Source organism: Zalophus californianus, chromosome 9 (genome assembly GCF_009762305.2).
Source record: "Zalophus californianus isolate mZalCal1 chromosome 9, mZalCal1.pri.v2, whole genome shotgun sequence".
NCBI lineage: Eukaryota > Metazoa > Chordata > Mammalia > Carnivora > Otariidae > Zalophus > Zalophus californianus.
The window spans coordinates 134,721,546-134,739,728 of record NC_045603.1 but is presented as its reverse complement, the minus strand read 5'-3'; the positions used below and the strand labels follow the sequence as shown (position 1 = coordinate 134,739,728).

Here is an 18,183-nt window from a genome sequence, read left to right as displayed (position 1 = left end):
TTTTTTTTTGTTTTGTTTTGTTTTGTTTGGGTTTTTGTTTTTGTTTTTTTTTTTGGCTTATTTACCTCCCCACTCCTCGTAACTGTCGCCTTCTCTCTTTTGTCTTTGTCTCGCTTAGGATGCAAAGAAGGGACCTAACCCGCTCATGAGACGCAATAGTGTCACCCCACTAGCCAGCCCCGAGCCCACCAAAAAGCCTCGCATCAACAGCTTTGAGGAGCATGTGGCTTCTACCTCCGCTGCCCTGCCCAACTGCCTGCCCCCGGAGGTGCCCACGCAGCTGCCCGGACAAGTGCGTTGACCCCTTTCCTTTCTCACAGTCAGTGTGGGGTGGGAGGAGGAGAGCCCCCTGGGGGCAGCGGTGGCCTCAGACCCAGGCCTGTGTGTGCGGGTGGGGGAGGGAGAGACCGTGGGGATGCCCCCCTCCCCCGCACCGAGGTTCGTGGCACCCTGGGGTCCTTCCTTGCTGACCACGGCTGCGCGCGTGCACGCCTCCTTTCTGAGCAGCTGTTCTTCCCGGGGCAAAACAAGGCAGAGCAGGAGAAATGGCCGGGTGTCTGGGTCCCACTCACATTCCCGAATACTTTTTTTCTCAAACAAAATTGAAGACAAAGGCCTAGTTCAGAAGTCTCCCTTTGGCTCTGGGTCATTGGCCACGCATGGCCCGAGGACGTCTTTTCTGTCCCAGGCTGATGGCTGGGAATCCTCCCTCCCTGCTTCCTGGCACGGCCCCCGTTGTAGAAAAGCATGTTCTCCTCCAGAGCCGGGGTAGAGCCTGGGCAGCCAGACTCGCAGGACGGCCTGGGAAGAGCGACTTTCTCACACAGCACGGATGCCACATAACCCCACGTAGTAAAGACACTAAAAAGCAAAAACCCGGCTAGATTTCACTAGTTTAGTTTGCTGTGAAGATACAAAGCTGACGGATGTTGGTTCTTGGGCATTAGGACTTATTTTCAGAAGAGCATCTTTTCCTCGGTGGCAGCCAGGATTCTTTGCCAATACGAGAGACCTAGCAATTCCCAGGCACGGATTTGGGGGCCTCCTCAAGATTGCCCCCCATCTCCACCCACCACGTCTGGGCTCTTCACAAATAACTCACAGGCTGAATCTCAAATCGGATTTGAGAGCTCAGTGCCGAGGCCCCCAAACTTTATTGCTGCGTTTCCCCTGAAGCTCATATGAATCTCGTGGTGTCTGGACTTGGCGTTGTGGGGGAGAGTGCCGGGCAGCCTCAGGCAGGCCACCAAACCGCTGCAGGCCTCAGTTTTCCCGTCTCTGGAAAGGGGAAATAGCACTTACTGCAAAAGGCGGGTCAGACGAGGTCGTTCGTGCTGAGCGTCTCACACGGTGGTGGCCGCCCCTGGCACTAGCTGTAAGATGTTATCGTGTCCTTGTATGGAAACCGAGAACTGAAGTGGTTTGTGGGTGACATTCAGTTTAGGCGTAAATTGTGGGGTCACGGTTGGAACTGGAGAGGTTGCTGCCACAGATGCTTGCTGGGGGGACTGGCCTGGGCCGGGGTTGGGTGGCACGTGGGCCTGTGCTGCGGGGTCACGGAGGATGCACGGCTGGGGCGCCCCCGACTTTGACAGGACAGTCCTTGGAGGTTGGCAGGCCGGATCCTCAGGAAGTCTGGAAGCCATTGGGTGGGGCCGGGCTGGTCCCAGCAGAGGATGTCCTGGTTTCAAATGACTCGGGGCCTGTACCCTGTCCCTCTACTGACTTCTCTCTCTCTCTCTCTCCACTTTTTCTCTCTGCAGCCTTTGCTAGGGAAAGCCTGTTTGTAAGTATTTTTCTGTGACTAATTTTGCTCCTCGCACCTCTTTCTCCTTGCCAGTTTGGCCTCCCGCCTGATAAAGTGTGGAGGACCATGACAGTTTTGGTCATATCTGACAGAGAAAGACGGCCTTGGGGGAGGGGGAAGGGATTCATGAAGTTTTAGAAAAAGTTGCAAGAAGCAATGTGGCCCCGCTGTCTCCGGCGCGTCCTGCTGCCCCGCTTGCCACAGCTGCCTTCCTGCATGTCCCTTGGGGTCCTCGTTAACTGTTAGTACTTGCAGTGGGCCTGGCTTGATAATAAACCTACCTTTTTCCCTCAAGTCCGATTTTGGTGCCAGGCTGGGTCTTATGCCCGATGCATCATCTTTTAAGTTCTCTGCCTCCTCTGGGAGAGGCCTTTCATGTTGAAAGGAAAAGTAACCCAGGGCCTCGTCTGCAAAACAGAGGAGGACAGGCTCTGGGGTGGCGGTGGGGGGGCGGGGAGCGGGTGTGGTGGGCCTGCAACCCTGCAGGCTCTCCCTTCTGTCCAAGCAGAGACCCACTCCTGTGGGGGCTCCAAGACCCTAGCTCTCTGGGGAGGTCTGTTTGGGAACCATTGCTGTGGATCTGGTTGTCCTGTACCAGCATCTGCTTAGCCTTAATGGTCACGACCAGGATTGGGTGCAGCGCTCGAATCAGAACCATTGGTTTCCCCTGCCCTTCAGCCGGAGTTCTGCAGGAAGTTTCTGGTTAAGTGTCAGAATTTCTGGTTAAGCTTCTGTTAAGCTGCTAGATAATTTAGTGTGTCCACCGCTCCGGCGGCCCCCCACGGAAGGGGCCGAGGCCTTCCATCTTGGAGTTCCATTAACAGCTGCTGTGATATACCCTCTGCCCCAGCCCTTCCGGTCACTACTTGCCCATCCTCCTTTTTGCTGATTGGGTGACCTTGACTAATTGACGCAGAAATGGAACTGGCTTGAGGAGTCCAGCCTGGTGAGCTTGAAAGTGTGGCTTGTTCTTGGAAAGTGGTTGTTTAGCATCATGCTGGGATTAGGTGGCCCCACCTGCAGCGAAATCTGTTTTGCGATGCTTTACAGCTCACGGAGAATGGGCTTGCTTGCATATGTTCCGTGTCTTTGGGCCTTAAAATAACTCCAGGAGGTCTGTAGGGCAGTTCTGTCCGTTTTTTACCAGATGGACGAGGGTAGGGCCCTTGCCTTTGGCCGTCCAGCTAGTCAGTAGCAGAACTGGGACTTGAATGGGTCCGTCTACCTCTCCTGAAGGCTGACTGCCTTCTCTGTGCTGGCTTCTGGCCGCAGTCAAGGCACTGTTCACCTACCGCTGGCCGGGGCACCTCTGACGTTTGAGGCCCATGGGGCATCGCCCAGAGCTGCTTGGATGTCCTTTCTAGCTCTTGCAGCCTCTCCCATGCACCTGCCCTCTGCAGCTGCGGTGTGTTTACTTACTGGTGGGCCTGTCCATGAAATTCAGTCTTAAAGACAATCTGTCCCCTGTCTGGTAGGAGCGTTGTAACCGAGTGCTTCTAGAGCAAGAGTTCTCCTGGTGTGAAAACTAGCCTTTGGGTTTGGAGGCATCTACTTTTGCATCTGTGCACATCCTGTTGCTTCTGAGCCATGGCCTGATGCTGCCAGGAAAGACACCTTCCTGCTGGGAGGGTTGCCCCTCGGGCACACCCTCCCCACCTTCTAAGGTTGAACTTGCCTGTCTCTGTGGCTTATGTAGTGCCTTTGGCTAGAATCCCTGCAGTTCAGCAAAAGTACATGCTCTGGACCCGTCACACCTGCACCAGCGTCCAGCCCCGCCTGGGAGTGTGAGGCCACGTCTGAGATCGCAGATACCCACTTTTGCTACTCAAGTCAAACCAAACCCGGTTTGGATCTTGGTTTTATTGCTCTCCGTCTTTGGACTTCTGGGCAATTCTAGCACTTCTGCTTCCTCGTCTGTAACATGGAGACAGGAACAGCACAAGGTGTTTTGATCATGAGAATATAGATGTGGAGCTTAGCAGAATGTCCAGCACATAGTCCGTGCCCGGTGGACACTAGCCGTTATCACGGGACAGACGGTGCCCTGTGCTTTGCTGGGATGCCCAGGGTGCTCGGGTTTGCGCTCCCTCTGCATTTAGATGCCCGCCTGTTCCTTCTGCATAGGCCAGTGGGGTTTCTTCTCCTGAGCAGCAGGAGCACCAGGAGACTGGGGAGTGGGGAGAACCCCTGGGGGCTTACAGGTTGTGGCCTGAGGACACCAGCGAGATCGTGAGATCGTGGTTTCCTGGTTAAACGGGCCCGCCTGCCGGGTCGGGTGCTGCATTCGGCTCTCCTCCCCCGCTGGCAGCACTAGTGCTCTGGGCGGCGGACCATCGGGCATCCTTGATTTTTAAATTTCAAATGCACACGAAAAAGAAGATACTACTAAAGATGTTTTGTTCTGTTCTTCTTTCCCAACATGTTCTTCCCTTCCCCCCACTATGCTTGAAAGACGAACTGTTTGTCACATTTTCTCAAAGTTTTCTCCTTACTAACCTTGGAAAGGTAAATGGCTCGGTGCATGCCCCTCTCTGTCCCCTCCCCCTCTCCCTGAGGCATGGCATCTCAGCCTGTCCGGGCATCTCGGTCTGTGTGGAGACTGGCCATTGTCAAGTCTGTGACTCATACACCCCATGTCGGAGAACACGTGTTTTTTTAAGAGCAGCACCATTGTCTCGAGGTCCTCTCGCTCTCGCTCTCTCTCTCTCTCTCTCTCTCTCTCTCTTTCTCTTTCTCTCGTTTCCTTGTTTCCCTCCATATGGCCTGAGCCAGGGCACCATGCGTGAGTGATGTGACGTGGCCCGTGCCTGCACTCCCCAGTGTCATTGTTCTATTCGTCATCATCCGCGGGCGCTCAAAGCCGTGGGCGTGCGAGGTCAGAGGGCCGGGTGGAGCCGGCAGCTGCAGTGGGGCCGGGCAGCGCCTCGAGCTCCCTAAGTGGTGGGCTGCAAGGCCGCCAGGTCCTCCTGGGGAGACCCCCACCCACAGACACCGCCGCATGGACCTGTGACCCGAGGTGGCGGTGGCCTGGGCTGAGTGGGGGCTGCGGGTCCTGCGAGTCTCTTCTGTCCAGGCGTCCCCACTGCGGACCCTTGGTTCTGCGCGGGAGCAGAGGGGGCCGCCAGGATCCCTGCACCCCTGTGTGCCCGCCTCCGCTCCCCCTCCCCCCGCCCCCTTCACACGGCCTGGGCGGAGACAGGAGGGGAAAGAGCACTTGGACCAACTGTTTCCTTTCTTGGTGAGGCGGGTGGAGGTGAGGCGAGGAGCGTGCCGCGTGCCCTGGCAGCTGCCCTCCGGCCCCAGCTGACTGAGAGACAGCTTTTCAAGGGGGTTTTGATCCTGGTCAGCATCATAGGTAGGGGTGGGACTTCCAGCAAGGACTGCTTTTGTTGCAACAGGAAGAGAGCTTTAGTGACACGCGTCCTTGCCTGCCTGGCGTCCTTGCCTGGCTCCTCCCTGGTGCCGTCCCTCCGGCCAGTGGCACCCCTGTTCTGGCTGCCCGGCCCGTTCCTAGAATCTGGGATCCAAGGGCCGGACGCGCGGTCTACTTGAGCAACTTGGGAGGAGAGTCCGTATGCTTCGTTGGAGGGCCCCTGGCCCATCTCCTGCCCTGGGGGTGGGCGGGCCGGTCTCCAGGCTCTAAAGGGCCGAGGGCTGGAGGGCTCCTTAAGTGCGGGCGCTCGGTGTTGCCCGGAGCTCCGACCCACGAGAGCTGCCTGTTCTCCCCCGCCTCCTAGAAGCAGGTGCCAGGCCTCTGCCCTGAGGGCCCTCGCCCGGCCTTGCCCAGGCCCTTCTGTGGGGTGACGTTGGGCTTAACTTCCACCACGGCCCTGGAGGCCACCTGGGCCTTCTTCCACCTGTTTGGCGATGACGCTCTTCTGGGGTCGTGCTCTTTGTCTGAGGGAGGGACGTGGTCTCCCGTCGCATGGCTTTAGTCTTTTTGGCTTTAGGAAGCCTCGTGGACAGGAAATAATAATTCCCTTTCCTCGCCCCTCTCTTCTCCTGGAAACAGAACATGAAAGGCACCCAGAGCAGCATCGACTCCAGGACACACTGAGGCCGGACCCGGCGGTTCCATTCCAGTTCCATTCCTGCAGCTTAGTTAGTGCTTTTCCCATCTACCCGAGGCCAGCGATCCCCAGGACTTCTTCCAGAACGGGGTGGGTGGGATCGAAGAGGGGCCTGCTGGTCAGAGAGAACCAGGCCCCCGACCGCGGCAGGGCGGCCGAGACCCCCAGAGGCCTCTCCCGGGGGCGTGTGTGGGGTCCACGCCCTCTCCCTGGCCTCGCTGACCCTCCGCACGGCTCAGGAAGGATGATGAGCCGTCGAAGAGGAGCTGGGAGAAGGCCCCGAGGAGGGGATGTTGGCCTCCACGCTGTTTTGTTTTGTTTAGTTTCTATGATCCTGACCTGGTATGTTCCCAGCTTGGGGAGATGACACTTGGCCCCAGAATCCTAGAGTTAAAGGGGGGGCCTAGATCCCAGTTGCTGAAGAGGAAGCGACGGTGAAAACTTTTACAAGGCTCTTCTGTGCCTCGTGGCTCAGACGTTGCCTCGTGAAGGAAGGATTCAGGCCTGCGCTGGGCTGGGGCCAGAGGTGCAGGGAGAAGGCTCTGAGCCAGACGCGCCTGTCTGATCGTTAGCCACCTGCCGCGGGGCCACACACCTTCCTTCCTGGGTCTGCGTTCTGCCTCTGCAGACGCTCAAGGACAGTCTGGCTGTGTCAGCAAAAGGAAATACTGTTCCAGAAGAGCCCCAGGGCCTCCCCCCTCCCCCTCCCCCCTGAGCTGCTTGCTCTTGCACTTTCTTAACTGGCAGAAGGCGGGATGGGAAAGTTGCACCTTCTCGTCAGGAACCTTGATGTTTGGGATTCGTGCCCTTGGAGGCTGGAGCTCGGAAAGCATGTGGGGAATGGGGCATGCCCATGAGATGGGGAGCTCAGGGGGACCCCAGTCAACCAGCGGGCAGCAAGTTGTTCGGATCCTTGCAAGACTGACCCGGGAGATGGAGCAGAGATGATCAAGCCTCTGGCCTCCTTCCTTCAGGATGTTCATCGTCTCCCTGTGCTTCCCACGTGGGGACGGTGGCCCAGCCGAGACGTCCCCTGTGGCCGCATCCTCCAAGAGGCTGTCTGTGGTCTCCTGGCGGGACTGAGCTCAATCCTGCATATTTTTGTGGAGCATCTGGCTATACACCCAGCATGGTCCTGGGTTGCTTTATTCTGAAGAAGAGAATGTCCTCACTTGCCTTTGGCTCCTGTGGCATTTTTGGGGGTGGATCAGAGCAGGGCTTGTGGGGCATGTGGTTCTGAATACCTGTAGTTTCTGCCTACTGGTTTCTCCTTGCTGCCTCCATGGACTGGGGATGAGGAGGGGTCCTGAGGCCCAGAAGAAACGATTTGGAGACTCCGTGGTAGAATTTGCCCAAATGACCCTTTGAAGAATCTCTAAAAAGCTGGTGCCAAAGGTCACTTCCCTTGCTCGCCCTCTGCTTTCGAGTCGGACAGTCTCACCCCTCTAAGCTGACAGAGACGTGTACTGGGAGTGGGCTCGGGGTGTGGGGGTGGGGGGCTTGGACATCCAGACCGGGGGCTGGACAACACGTGTTTTTCTGGTTGGGGTTCAGTGGGACATTGGGACATGCTTCCGATACCATACAGTCAAGTTCGTGGGTTTCGCACCGAAACATTCAGATCCTCCCCCATAATTCCCCAGTTGGGCACTTTGCCCGAAACGATGTCTGCGTACCTGTGTTCCTGTGTGGCCGAAGATGGTCATTTTCCCTTTCCTGCCATCTCGAGTCTCGTCAGACGGCGAGTGTGCGCGCACGAGCGTGTGCTTGTAGGTCGGTCGTGTTTTTAGACCAAGGGGCGTGCAGCTCTGCTCTTGAGGACAGCTTTCTTAAGTCCCTCTTTCTGGCCTCCTTGTCACGCTGGCCGCCAGAGCCAACTCTTGAGTTTTGACCCTTCCTACCGATCCACCTGGGGCTGTGTGTGGGTGCCCTCCCCCGGCCTCCAACTGCTGAGGTCAGTGCCTCCGGAAGGGAACATCCCGAACACTCCGTGTGTGAGGGCCCAGATGGGGCGAGAGGACATAAACACGGAGGAGGAGAGAGACCCCAGAGAGAGCAGAACGCTTCCCGACTGAAAGCTGGGATCGGACTCGAGGCGCTGGACGGAGCGTGTGTGTGAGCTGTGGTCATGGGGCTACTGATACTCCATCGCCTCTCCCCCCTTACCCCCCAAAAAATATCTGGGACCAATTTTGTTAACTCGGCATCGTTGTTTTTGGGTGGGCTTACCCCCTGTCCTTACTCTGTCCTGAGACCACGGGCGAAGCTCGTCATTCGCGGGGAGAAGAGAAACAACCACACCAATGATGTTTTCGTTTGTAATACTTGAAATTTATTTTTTTATTATTTTGATAGCAGATGTGCTATTTATTTATTTAATATGTATAAGGGAGCCTGAAAATAGAAAGCTGTATAGATCGGGCTTAGTTGTTCGTTGGTTGGTTTGGGGGCCTTTTACGTGTGACTTACGACTTTCTCTGTGTTCTGTATATTGTCAGAATTAATGACCTGGGATGAGGGGTGTGCCAGCTTTTCAAATGGGATGCTTTTCAGAAATTTGTATATTTTGCAGTTGCCAGAACAATAAAATACCTGGTTGAAATACGCTGATGAAGTGCACCTCTGATCCTTTTCTGGGGGGGGGGGGGGAGGGCGGTGGCGGGGGGTGGGCGGGCAGAGGAAAGTGTTTAGTTGACCCTTGTGGTCAGTGCACCAAGTGTCTACCACTGGGCTCTTGACCGACCTACCACCGGTCTTGTCCTTTAAACGGGACGTGCGGGTACGGATTGCCGACATTGAGCCGTACGATACGGCCGTCCCTTCACGGCGCACAGACCGGCCCGTGTGTGTGCCCTTGCTCCTCAGCCCCTTCAGCAGAAGCGTGCTCACACAAGCATGGCTGCACGTGATGGCCCCGGGCAGAGTCACAGGAAGGCATTTGGTGTTAGGTTCTGGGATCCTTCCACGTCCCTGCCCTTCCCCCCGCCCCCTTGTCGCCCCTGTCCAGTTTCTGCTGGGGAAAAGAAGACTCAGTCGAGCTTCTCGGGCCACTCTGCCACGCCTGAAGCGAGGTGTTTGACTTGAGCACCTTCGTCTCTACAGAGAGGACCCTCTAATGCAGGCAGGGCTGGGGGCTGGGGGCTGAATGAGAAGACCCGTGGCCCCTGCTGTTACAGGCCAGAAACAGACCTTGCTCCCAAGTTTAGTCTTTCTGCCTCGCTGACACTTTCTCCAGCCTAGCTGCCAAGAGACCCAGGAGTCAGTGGTTTGGCACCTCCATTTTGAAATGACTTCCGAGGTTCTCTGCAACCGGCATGGCGGGCAGAGCATTTTGGTCAAGGGCCTCGCCTGGCACTCGGAGCACAAACACCCACCGTGCGCTGGGCCTGACCCACACTTCAGGCCAGCCTCTCAACTTCAGAGCCCACGGTGGAGCGCTCGTGACGTGTTGGGTGCAGGGCTCAAGGGAGCAGCCTTCACAGACGTGGTCTCTGTCCCTAGATTGGGGCCGATCTCTCAGGTCATCTACCAAGGAAATTGGAAGGTGGTCCTGGGAGAGGTTGTACGCAAACTTCAAAGCCCCGGGCCCACCAGGTGGTGGAAATCTGCAAGTATCATGACCTTCTGGGCAAGCTCTGAGATGCATGTGTGACCTTGGGTCAGGGCTATAATGACAGAATAAATATATTTTTTAAAGATTTTATTTATTTATTTGACACACAGAGAGAGCGAGAGAGAGAGAGAGAGGGAGAGAGCACGAGCAGGGGGAGTGGGAGAGGGAGAAGCAGGCTTCCCACGGAGCAGGGAGCCCGATGTGGGGCTCGATCCCAGGACCCTGGGATCATGGCCTGAGCTGAAGGCAGCGGTTTAACCAACTGAACCACCCAGGCGCCCCAATAATGACAGAATAAATATTGACGAAAGGGTGACCAGGTAGGCAAGTGGGGGGGAGAAGAGGGGCAGAAAGCTGCAGGAAAGTGAATGCCAGAAGGAAATTGATTCGTTACTGAGGTCCTAAATACGAGCCAGACACGCTGTGGCTCTTTGTACCTTGAAAACCACAGTGGGAATTACCCTGTGGCAGATAAAGTCATTATGCAGGTACTAACTGCTGCAGTGCTGAAGATTTAGTTAACCCTGTTCGGTGATCCTTAGGGGTGCCCCAAGAGGTCAGCCTGTTACTGTCATGCCCGTTTTAGGGATGTAGAATTCGAGACTCAGTGAAGGTAACTTAGGCCTTACCTTGGCAGGTAAATTTTAGTGATTCTAATCCAGGTATTTGGGACTCTAAAGTTTGTGGCTTTAACCATTATAGAGTGTCCCTTCCATGTCTCCTCGGTCTTTCCACAGTAATGTGAGTTAGCAGCAGAACAGGTGAGGGGTCCGCTCAGCGTTAAGCTGCTTGCCTGTCGGCTGGGAGGCATGGGCTAATTTAATACCCTCCCAGCTGGTGGTCAGGTGGTCAGGGTCTTTAGAGAAGTCATCAGCAGCCCATCAGGAGAAGACGGGAGCCCTGGCCCAGTTTGTGGAAATCCCCAGGTAATCTCCAAAATCTGTGTGGGCAGAAGTTCCTCCCAAGAATTTTACCAGCACTTCCGAAGAAGCAGCAGATGCATTGTGCCATAGAGGGTGGGAGGCCAGGGAGGGGTGGGGAGTGGGCAAATCGGGGCTTAGGGGGGGTTTACCTCTGAGTAAACAGAGCTGGTGGCCTCACTCTTGGCGGGGCTGGGCGGTACCTGCGTTCCTGATGCTAGACGCTCCCCACCCGCGGTCCAGACCTGCTGGTGGGGGCAGCCAGCCAGCCTGACTCGTCGCACTTTGGCCTTGGCTCATTTAACGTTTTTCTCACCAGCAGTGTTGGGAATATTTAATTGGGGATTATTTAATAAGCAGAACTGGGAAAAATAGTCCACTATTTGAGAAGAAGCTAATTAGACCATAGCATTGCACCATCCGTTTGACCTAAGTGTTAAAAAATACCAAACTGTTAAAAAGGAGAAAAAAATATTGGGTGGACAAAAATCAAGCTTAAAAGCAGTAAAAGAAACCACAAAGGAAATACTGAGATTCCACAGTGTAAATATTTTAACTTCAAAGTCATTACCAACCATTGTGAGGAAAAGGAAAGCAACATGCTGAGAAATTTTACAATAAATCTGACCCCCCCCAAATCATCCTAAAATACAAATTGCGAACATATCCAGAGCGATAAGGAAAACACAAGAGACTCTTCTAGATTCCCAAAGGCTTTTATTTCATCTCTACCATAAACCTCTACAGTCTTTTAGACTAAAGACAGGGCAAGTGAAGTCTGGTGGAGTTACGTCCTGAAGGTTGTTTTATAAACTTCTTGAGCTACATTTTTCCACACAGCATGAGTGGGCTTAGATTGGGATTTTCTCAGCCCATGAGCAGGTCTTTACGGTCAGTGCATTGATGGTTCGGGTAATCTTTTCAAGGCACTGGTTTCAACCTATAGGTTCTGACATACTTTTAAGACCATACTAAAAGAGAACCCCCATGAAGACAACAGAAGCACCTCAAAACGTGCTACTTCTGCCACTTAGGACTAAAGAGGATTGCTTGCACACCCCTGGAGAGAAGTCTTTGGAGATATTCAATAGCTCGTGTGCCAATGGCAGAAGCCTGATGTCTTTTGTGTGCAGGGTTCATTAGCCAAATAGGATTCAGGGCACAGGGGGAAGTGCAGATTGGGGTAGGCTGGGGGGGGGGGGGCGGCGACTGTAAGAAAGAAACCTAACGGTGGTGGAGAGGACGGTGGGCTCAGCGGAGAGGTGTTCCCCATAAGCAACATGCTTCATGACGTTGCATTGTCAATGAATCCCTGATGCTGGGGTTGGATGGGGGTTACAGGTGAGCTGTCCCTTTTCAGTTCCTCAAGGCCTAAACTAAGCTGCAGGCATCAGAGTGACTCTACCTCCGACATGTTGGATTAACTGAACAAAAGATGCCTCACCTGGATATTCTGGCAACTACATGTGGTGAGTGAAGGGGCGGAGAGGATCCTTAAGGCCTGGGTGGGACTCAGTTCATTTCCAAGTCCTGACTGTGTGGTGGAATGGGGGGCTGGGGTGAGGAGAGGCGGGCAGCCTGGTGCGATGAATTGACCAGGCAACCCCAGGCTTTGGAGACCGACGGTCTTGTGTTTATCTCTGTCCCGCCCCATTCCAGATGTGTGGTCTTGGACAAGTTACCTTCATGTTTTTAACTTGTTTCCCATTCATAAAGTGGAGAAGTTCATTCATTTTTTATTATCAGATGCACCATCGATTTGTTAACTTCTCCTGCAAAGTAGAACAAACCATATGCACATCCAATGCAAGACAAAATTCAATTTTTGGATGTGTTAAATGGAGACAAAATTTCTCCTTAGAAGCGAAGAAATACCATAATTACTTTTCAGTCTTTTTGTGAGGACCAAATCATATAAAGGAAGAGAACTTGACAGTTCCTGGCAGGAGTAAGCACCAAAGTGGTAGCTATTAATTTAATAATGTACACCGGGTGCTTTAAATGCAAAGTAGATATTGTTATTCCCACTTTATAGATGTGGAGCTGAGGCCAGGAGAATGTAAGGATCCTGCTTGGGTTTGTTCAGCCACAACTGGGGGTAAGCCCTAGGTTTGTCAAACTGCCAAATCATGTAGCCTAAGAACCACACAGCTGAGCCAGGCCCTGCTGGATGAATCACCAACCACAGGACTGAGATTGAGTCCCATGTTAATTAGTGAGCAGGCTTTTGTGTCCTGGGGCTGTGGAAAGGTCCGTGTGCATCCAGGTGAAGAGCAGATTTTCTTTAAAGGGCTGTGATTCAGGATGCTTGCAGAGCCTTGAAGACCAGATGTCCAATGTCTAAGGTTCTGTGTTTTCCCCTTCTTACCTCTTCCAAACAGAGAGTGTAGCCCAGCATCTTTGGGAGTACCCTATTCCTGGGTGTCCATGGAGACTTTCCCAGGGGGATGCATGCATACCTCGTTTTAGGGGAATAGAGTTCCAGATCCTCAACTTCCACATTCACTCCTTCTAAAACAGCCTGATAAGTTTGCTTACCTTCACAATTGCAATGGCCTTTCTCTGCTTTGCACACAGAGGGCAAACCCCTCACCCACCCCAAAAATAGTTACCAAAGTGCATTGCCAGGGCACCTAGCAGAGGGACTCCTCCTTTAATGATTAACCCCTGGCACTGTGAACCCCCAGGGATTTCTTTCCTACCCTGGCTGTCTATTAAAGGTAGAGTTCCGCTACTACTGGAATGTTCGGAATTGAGAACAAGTAAAGTACTATAAACTAATGCAGCCAATCCCCAACTTTCTGAGCTCAAGACTCTTTTACACTCTTAAATATTATTAGAGACTCCAGAGAGCCCTTGTTTATATGGGTTACTTCTACCCATATATAGTGTATTTGAAATGAGAACCATGAAGTTTTAAAATAGTACATGTGTCTAATAATTTATTTTAAAATAACAAACTCATTACAGGTGATAGATAAACATATTGTAGGCAAAACAACTGATTTTCAAAATAGGAAATATATAGTGAGAAGGATGGCATTTATATTTTTTGTAAATCTCTTTCATGGCGAATTCTCATATCTGATTTGGTATTCCATCTGTTGTGATACATTTATTGCTTGTGTTGAAGTATATAATGAAAATCTGGTCTCACACAGATATGTAGATGAAAATGGGCAGAGTATATTAATACCCTTTTTGGATAATCATGAGTATTCTTTGATCCTACACCTAAAGTGGACACATTATAGTTTTTTTAAAGTTTTGTTGGGGCGTGAGATCTGAAATGGTATCAGTGAACTTTTCATACTTTGTTATATTAAAATTCATTTGGTTGATCTCGCTCTTTGAATTGACTTTTCATCCATGCATGATTATGTAACATCCAACATAGGTCATTTGGAAAACATGGGTTCTTCTGGGTTATGGAGATCTTCTAAATGTTGACACATTTCAAAATGTAATATTAAAAAATCATATTGATTTAATATCCCTCTGATCTCATCAGAATAGTCTTAAAGCATTGAAAAACTATCAGTCTTGTAATGATAGATGTGTTTTCTACAGTTCTGATCTTTATGTGAAAACTTGAAATTTCCAACAAATACGGTCAGTTGTTTTCCACCGTGAGAACTCGTGGCATTTTTGAGAAACTCTAGGTATTGTTTTTATAATTTAAACCCCTCCTTTTTTTTGTCAAGTGGAAATCTGATAATTCCTATGCATAAATCCTTTCAATGGCTACCCATTCATTTCCCACAAGAAAAGGACAGGATGTCAGCATGACGACAAAGTCCCCAAGCCAAGGACCCTTCTGCTTACCTCTTAATCCCTCTCTCATGGCCTCCAGGCATTGCGATCCCAGCTGCCACCATCATGAGCCTTGCACTCCATTCTTGAACTTCTTCACTTTCTCCTCTCTCTGCCTGGATCAAACAGAGAAAGACAATTATCATATAGTTTCACCCGTAGGTGGAATGTAAGAAGCAGTGCAGAGGATCACAGGGGAAGGGAGGGAAAACTGAGCGGGAAGTCATCACAGAGGGAGACAAACCATGGGAGACTCTTAACTCTAGGAAACAAACTGAGGGTTGCTGGAGGGGAGGTGTTTGGGGGGATGGGGTAACTGGGGGGATGGGCACGAAGGGGGGCGCGTGATGTGATGAGCACTGGGTGTTATATGCAACTGATGAATTGCTGGACGCGACATCTGAAACTAATGATGTACTATATGTTGGCCAATTGAATTTACATTAAAAAAAAGATACATCCATTCTGTTGAATAAATCATTGAGCAGTTTAACGGCAGACATAATGGATGGATCTTTCCTCTCTTTTTTGGTGTTATATACATCTACCTCCATCGCTACCCAACACTTCAATAAATATATGACTCTAAGGAGGGACTCCAAAAAAAAAAATAAATAAAGATAAAAATGAAACTTAAAAAAAATTACGATCCTTACTTTACAGAGTCACCGTTCGTTTGGACTTGCCCAGGATGCCTGGGTTCTGGGGGCAACTGTTTAGTCACTAGCTATTAGAATAAAATCCATGTAATTAAGGGAATATTCATCAAGCACTACACATGCGCTTGCTGCTAGGGTGCTGGACGTTTGCCGGCTAGGACCCCTAGATTCCTCATACATAAAATGAAGAGCTTAGACCAGTTCTTAAAAATTTTTTTTTAAAGAGATTTATTTCTTTATTTGAGAGAGAAAGAGAGAGAATCTTAAGCAGAGTCCCTGCTGAGTGTGGAGCCCAATGCAGGGCTTGATCTCGCGACCCTGAGATCACGCACTGAAATCAAGAGTGAGATGCTTAAATGACAGAGCCACCCAGGTGCCCCTGAAACATTTTTATTTTTGAATATTTTAGATTTACAGAGGAGTTGCAAAGATAGTACAGAGAATTGCCGTACACCCCTTATTCATCTTCCCTAATGTTAACATCTTACAAAAATATGGTACTGCCATCAAACCTAAGGATAAACATTAGTACAATACTATTAACAAAACTACAGACTTCATTTGAATTTCCCCAGTTTTTCGTAGATGAGCTTTTATGTTTCTTGCCAGCTTTGCAGTTCTTTGATTTCCATGAACGACACGCCTTCCGTTACCCAGAATATTAAGCCCCTAATATTCGCGCCTGGGTGGGAGGCGGTTCTCTCGGTTTCCACCTGACCTGTAGGTCAGCATCATCCCGGCTCACCTCTTCCTCATATGCCTTAACTGCTGGGGGAAGATTTCACTTGGTTCTTTGGGTGAAGCCTGCAGGTTGAAAATATTCTCACGGTAATGCGCTGAAAAGAGTTTTTTGAATAGCACATTAGGTGACTGCTCAGCCTGGAGGGGTTCACTTTTCGTTGTTCCAGGGAGGCCTTCCAATATGACTTGGGAGGGGGTTACCCCCACTGCGTGTCTGCGGAATGGCTACTATGGGCAAGACTAAGGGTTGGTACGTATCAGAGCTAGAGAACATTTTCAGACTTGGTGGCTCCTTTCAGAGCTAGCCATCTAATGGCTTCACCAGGGATGCTCAGGGCCATAAAGTTCCAAAACAGATAAGGTAGCTGTGTAGAGAAGAAAGCAAGAGCTTCTGAGAAAGAAAAAGAGAAAGGGAGAGAGAGAGAGATTCCTTTAAAAATCACATTGTAAAAAATAAAAAAAAAGTAAAAAAATAAAAACCACATTGTGATGTTTGGAAATGGAGCAGCCACTGGTCCCAGGACAACAAATTCGGCATCTTTTGTCCGGCTTCAAGAGTCAAGGGAAACTTGGTCCAAGACTTCTTTCCTTTGTTACTAAACCCCAGAAGGCATCAGTGGGTGCAATTTCTGAGGAATGACAAGTATAGAGAGAGCAAGAAGAAGGGAGAAGTGAAGCCCCTGTGACAGCTTCAGAGAAACCACCCCTTCCCTCTGAAAGGAAGCAAGGACGTGGCCCCTCTGAGCAGGCTGCACGTCCTGTCATTCAGACGTCCTTTGCACATGGGAGCCATAGAAGCTGGGACATTTTCCTACAGGGGCCTAGTCTTTCTTTCTAACTCACTTTGCGTTTCCCCACACCGGGCGAGGAGGGTGTGACATACATTGTTATTCGTCATTTCATAACTTCAGGGCTTGGGAGTTAAAGTGTTGGCTCATTGTTTCCTCTGCTCATCAGGGGACAGTGCGACCTCAGCTCAGCTCTTTGGGCCTTTCTGGGCCTCAGGTGCCACACGAAGAGCATGACACCAGGTCCCTTACTGGGACTAACAAAGCACCAGACACAGGGAGGCTAAGGGAAGCACATTTAATGACCACCAAACTCGGTTCTCCAAGGTAGCTGGACCACCAGAGGCCACAGGAGGACGGGCTTGATCAGAGGGGAAGGGAATTTCTAGAGACACTATGGTCTCCCTGGAGCAATCTGCTTGCTCACTCCGTTTCAGAAAGACGTGAACTATATTCCAATTCAGACCATGCCCGAGAGTGTGGGCACAGTACCCGGGAAAAGCTGTCCTCAACTGGTGCTCTGGGTCAGTTGGACCCAAAATACACCTTAGCCCCCGTCAAGAATCTGGGCTTTCTTACCCAAGAACAGCAAGCAGATTATATGTGGACAAGTAATTCTTGGTCTTTTTAAATTCACAGCTCACAAAGGATTAGGGCGGAACGAGAAGCGGCAAAGGGCAGTTAAGGACAAAGGCCTATTACGCTGTTGTCTGGGGCCCCCATCTCTCTGCCATGGCGCTGGGCGGAAGTGCGAAGAGCAGGGTTAAATCGGGTTCCTTTGTTCGTTCGTTCGTTCGTTCATTCATTCAGAGTCACTCGGAATTCATGGAGTTCCTCTTACGGTCCAACACGGCGCTACGTGCTTGGAGGAACTTTTATAGGAGATGCAGGAGAGAAGCATTAGTTCCTATCAGAGGGAAGGGTAAACACATTGTAATATGAGCTTTTTCTTCTTAGAAGTTTAGGTTCCTCTAGGGCTGGGAGCCTCGAGGTGCTCTCGTCCAACTCCACGACTTAACAGATGTAGAAACGGAGGTCCACAGGGGAAAGTAATTTCCAGCATAGGAGCAACTGGGACGAAACCAACTTGACCCCCGCTCTAGCTCTTTTTTCAGGTGAGAGGCACCTCCCCAGAAAGAGAGAGAAACCAGGGCCAGATACAGAGAAGCCAGATACAGCTGCTACCACAGCTGCTGAGTTTCCTTCCTCTCCTGGAAGCTGACTCTTCTCGCTCTTCTCGAAGACTCTCCTCGAGATCCCGCAGCCTCTGCTTCCCGCGCTCGGCCTCAGCGTCCTCCTTGAGTGCTCCGTGGTGCTGGCTGTCTACCCCGCCAGACCCAAGCTCCCGAGTCTCCTGTTTAAAGGGTGGATTTGCCGTGTGACTTGCGCCCTGAAACTTGGGTAGTATTTCCCAAAGAAAGGACTGAAGGAGTTTACGCTCGGATTAAAACCACGGAACACAGCCCTTTAATCTCAGAGCAGACAAGCCCTTCAAAGAACGGCAATGAGAAGTTCTCAGAGGCTCTAGAAGGCTAGAGAAGAATGCATCCGTTTTGCAAAGTCGGGTGCCAAAATGACCTCTTGGGATGGCAACCAGTGGCTGGCGAGGTTACCTCTCCCTATGAGTCTGAAATTTGAAAAGTTCCAAACCAGGGAAGAGAGGTCTGAGGCCATTATGTAGACAAAGCAGAGGCAATCTGCTTGTCTTCATTCATTGGAAGTAGACACAAGGTGTCTAAATGGTCGTCTCCGTGCTCTGCTGGGCTAGCAGC

At 51.3% G+C, this 18,183-nt stretch overlaps 1 protein-coding gene across 8 annotated transcripts in view; it reads left to right on the top strand.

The window, feature by feature from the left end:
• The window catches only part of PFKFB3 (6-phosphofructo-2-kinase/fructose-2,6-biphosphatase 3), a 76,070-nt gene extending 67,587 nt beyond the window's left edge, over positions 1 to 8,483 (top strand). For 3 of the 8 annotated variants that reach the window (XM_027594039.2, XM_027594036.2, XM_027594040.2), the window contains 4 exons: positions 119 to 292; positions 1,764 to 1,786; positions 4,260 to 4,312; positions 5,820 to 8,483. In XM_027594039.2, coding sequence (XP_027449840.1) covers positions 119 to 292; positions 1,764 to 1,786; positions 4,260 to 4,302 — 240 coding nt within the window. In that variant the 3' untranslated portion in view covers positions 4,303 to 4,312; positions 5,820 to 8,483. Of the gene's footprint in view, positions 1 to 118; positions 293 to 1,763; positions 1,787 to 4,259; positions 4,313 to 5,819 lie in introns of those variants that run through there. The other 5 variants (XM_027594038.2, XM_027594042.2, XM_027594037.2 and 2 more) reach the window with 3 other exon arrangements.
• Positions 8,484 to 18,183: the final 9,700 nt, after the last annotated feature.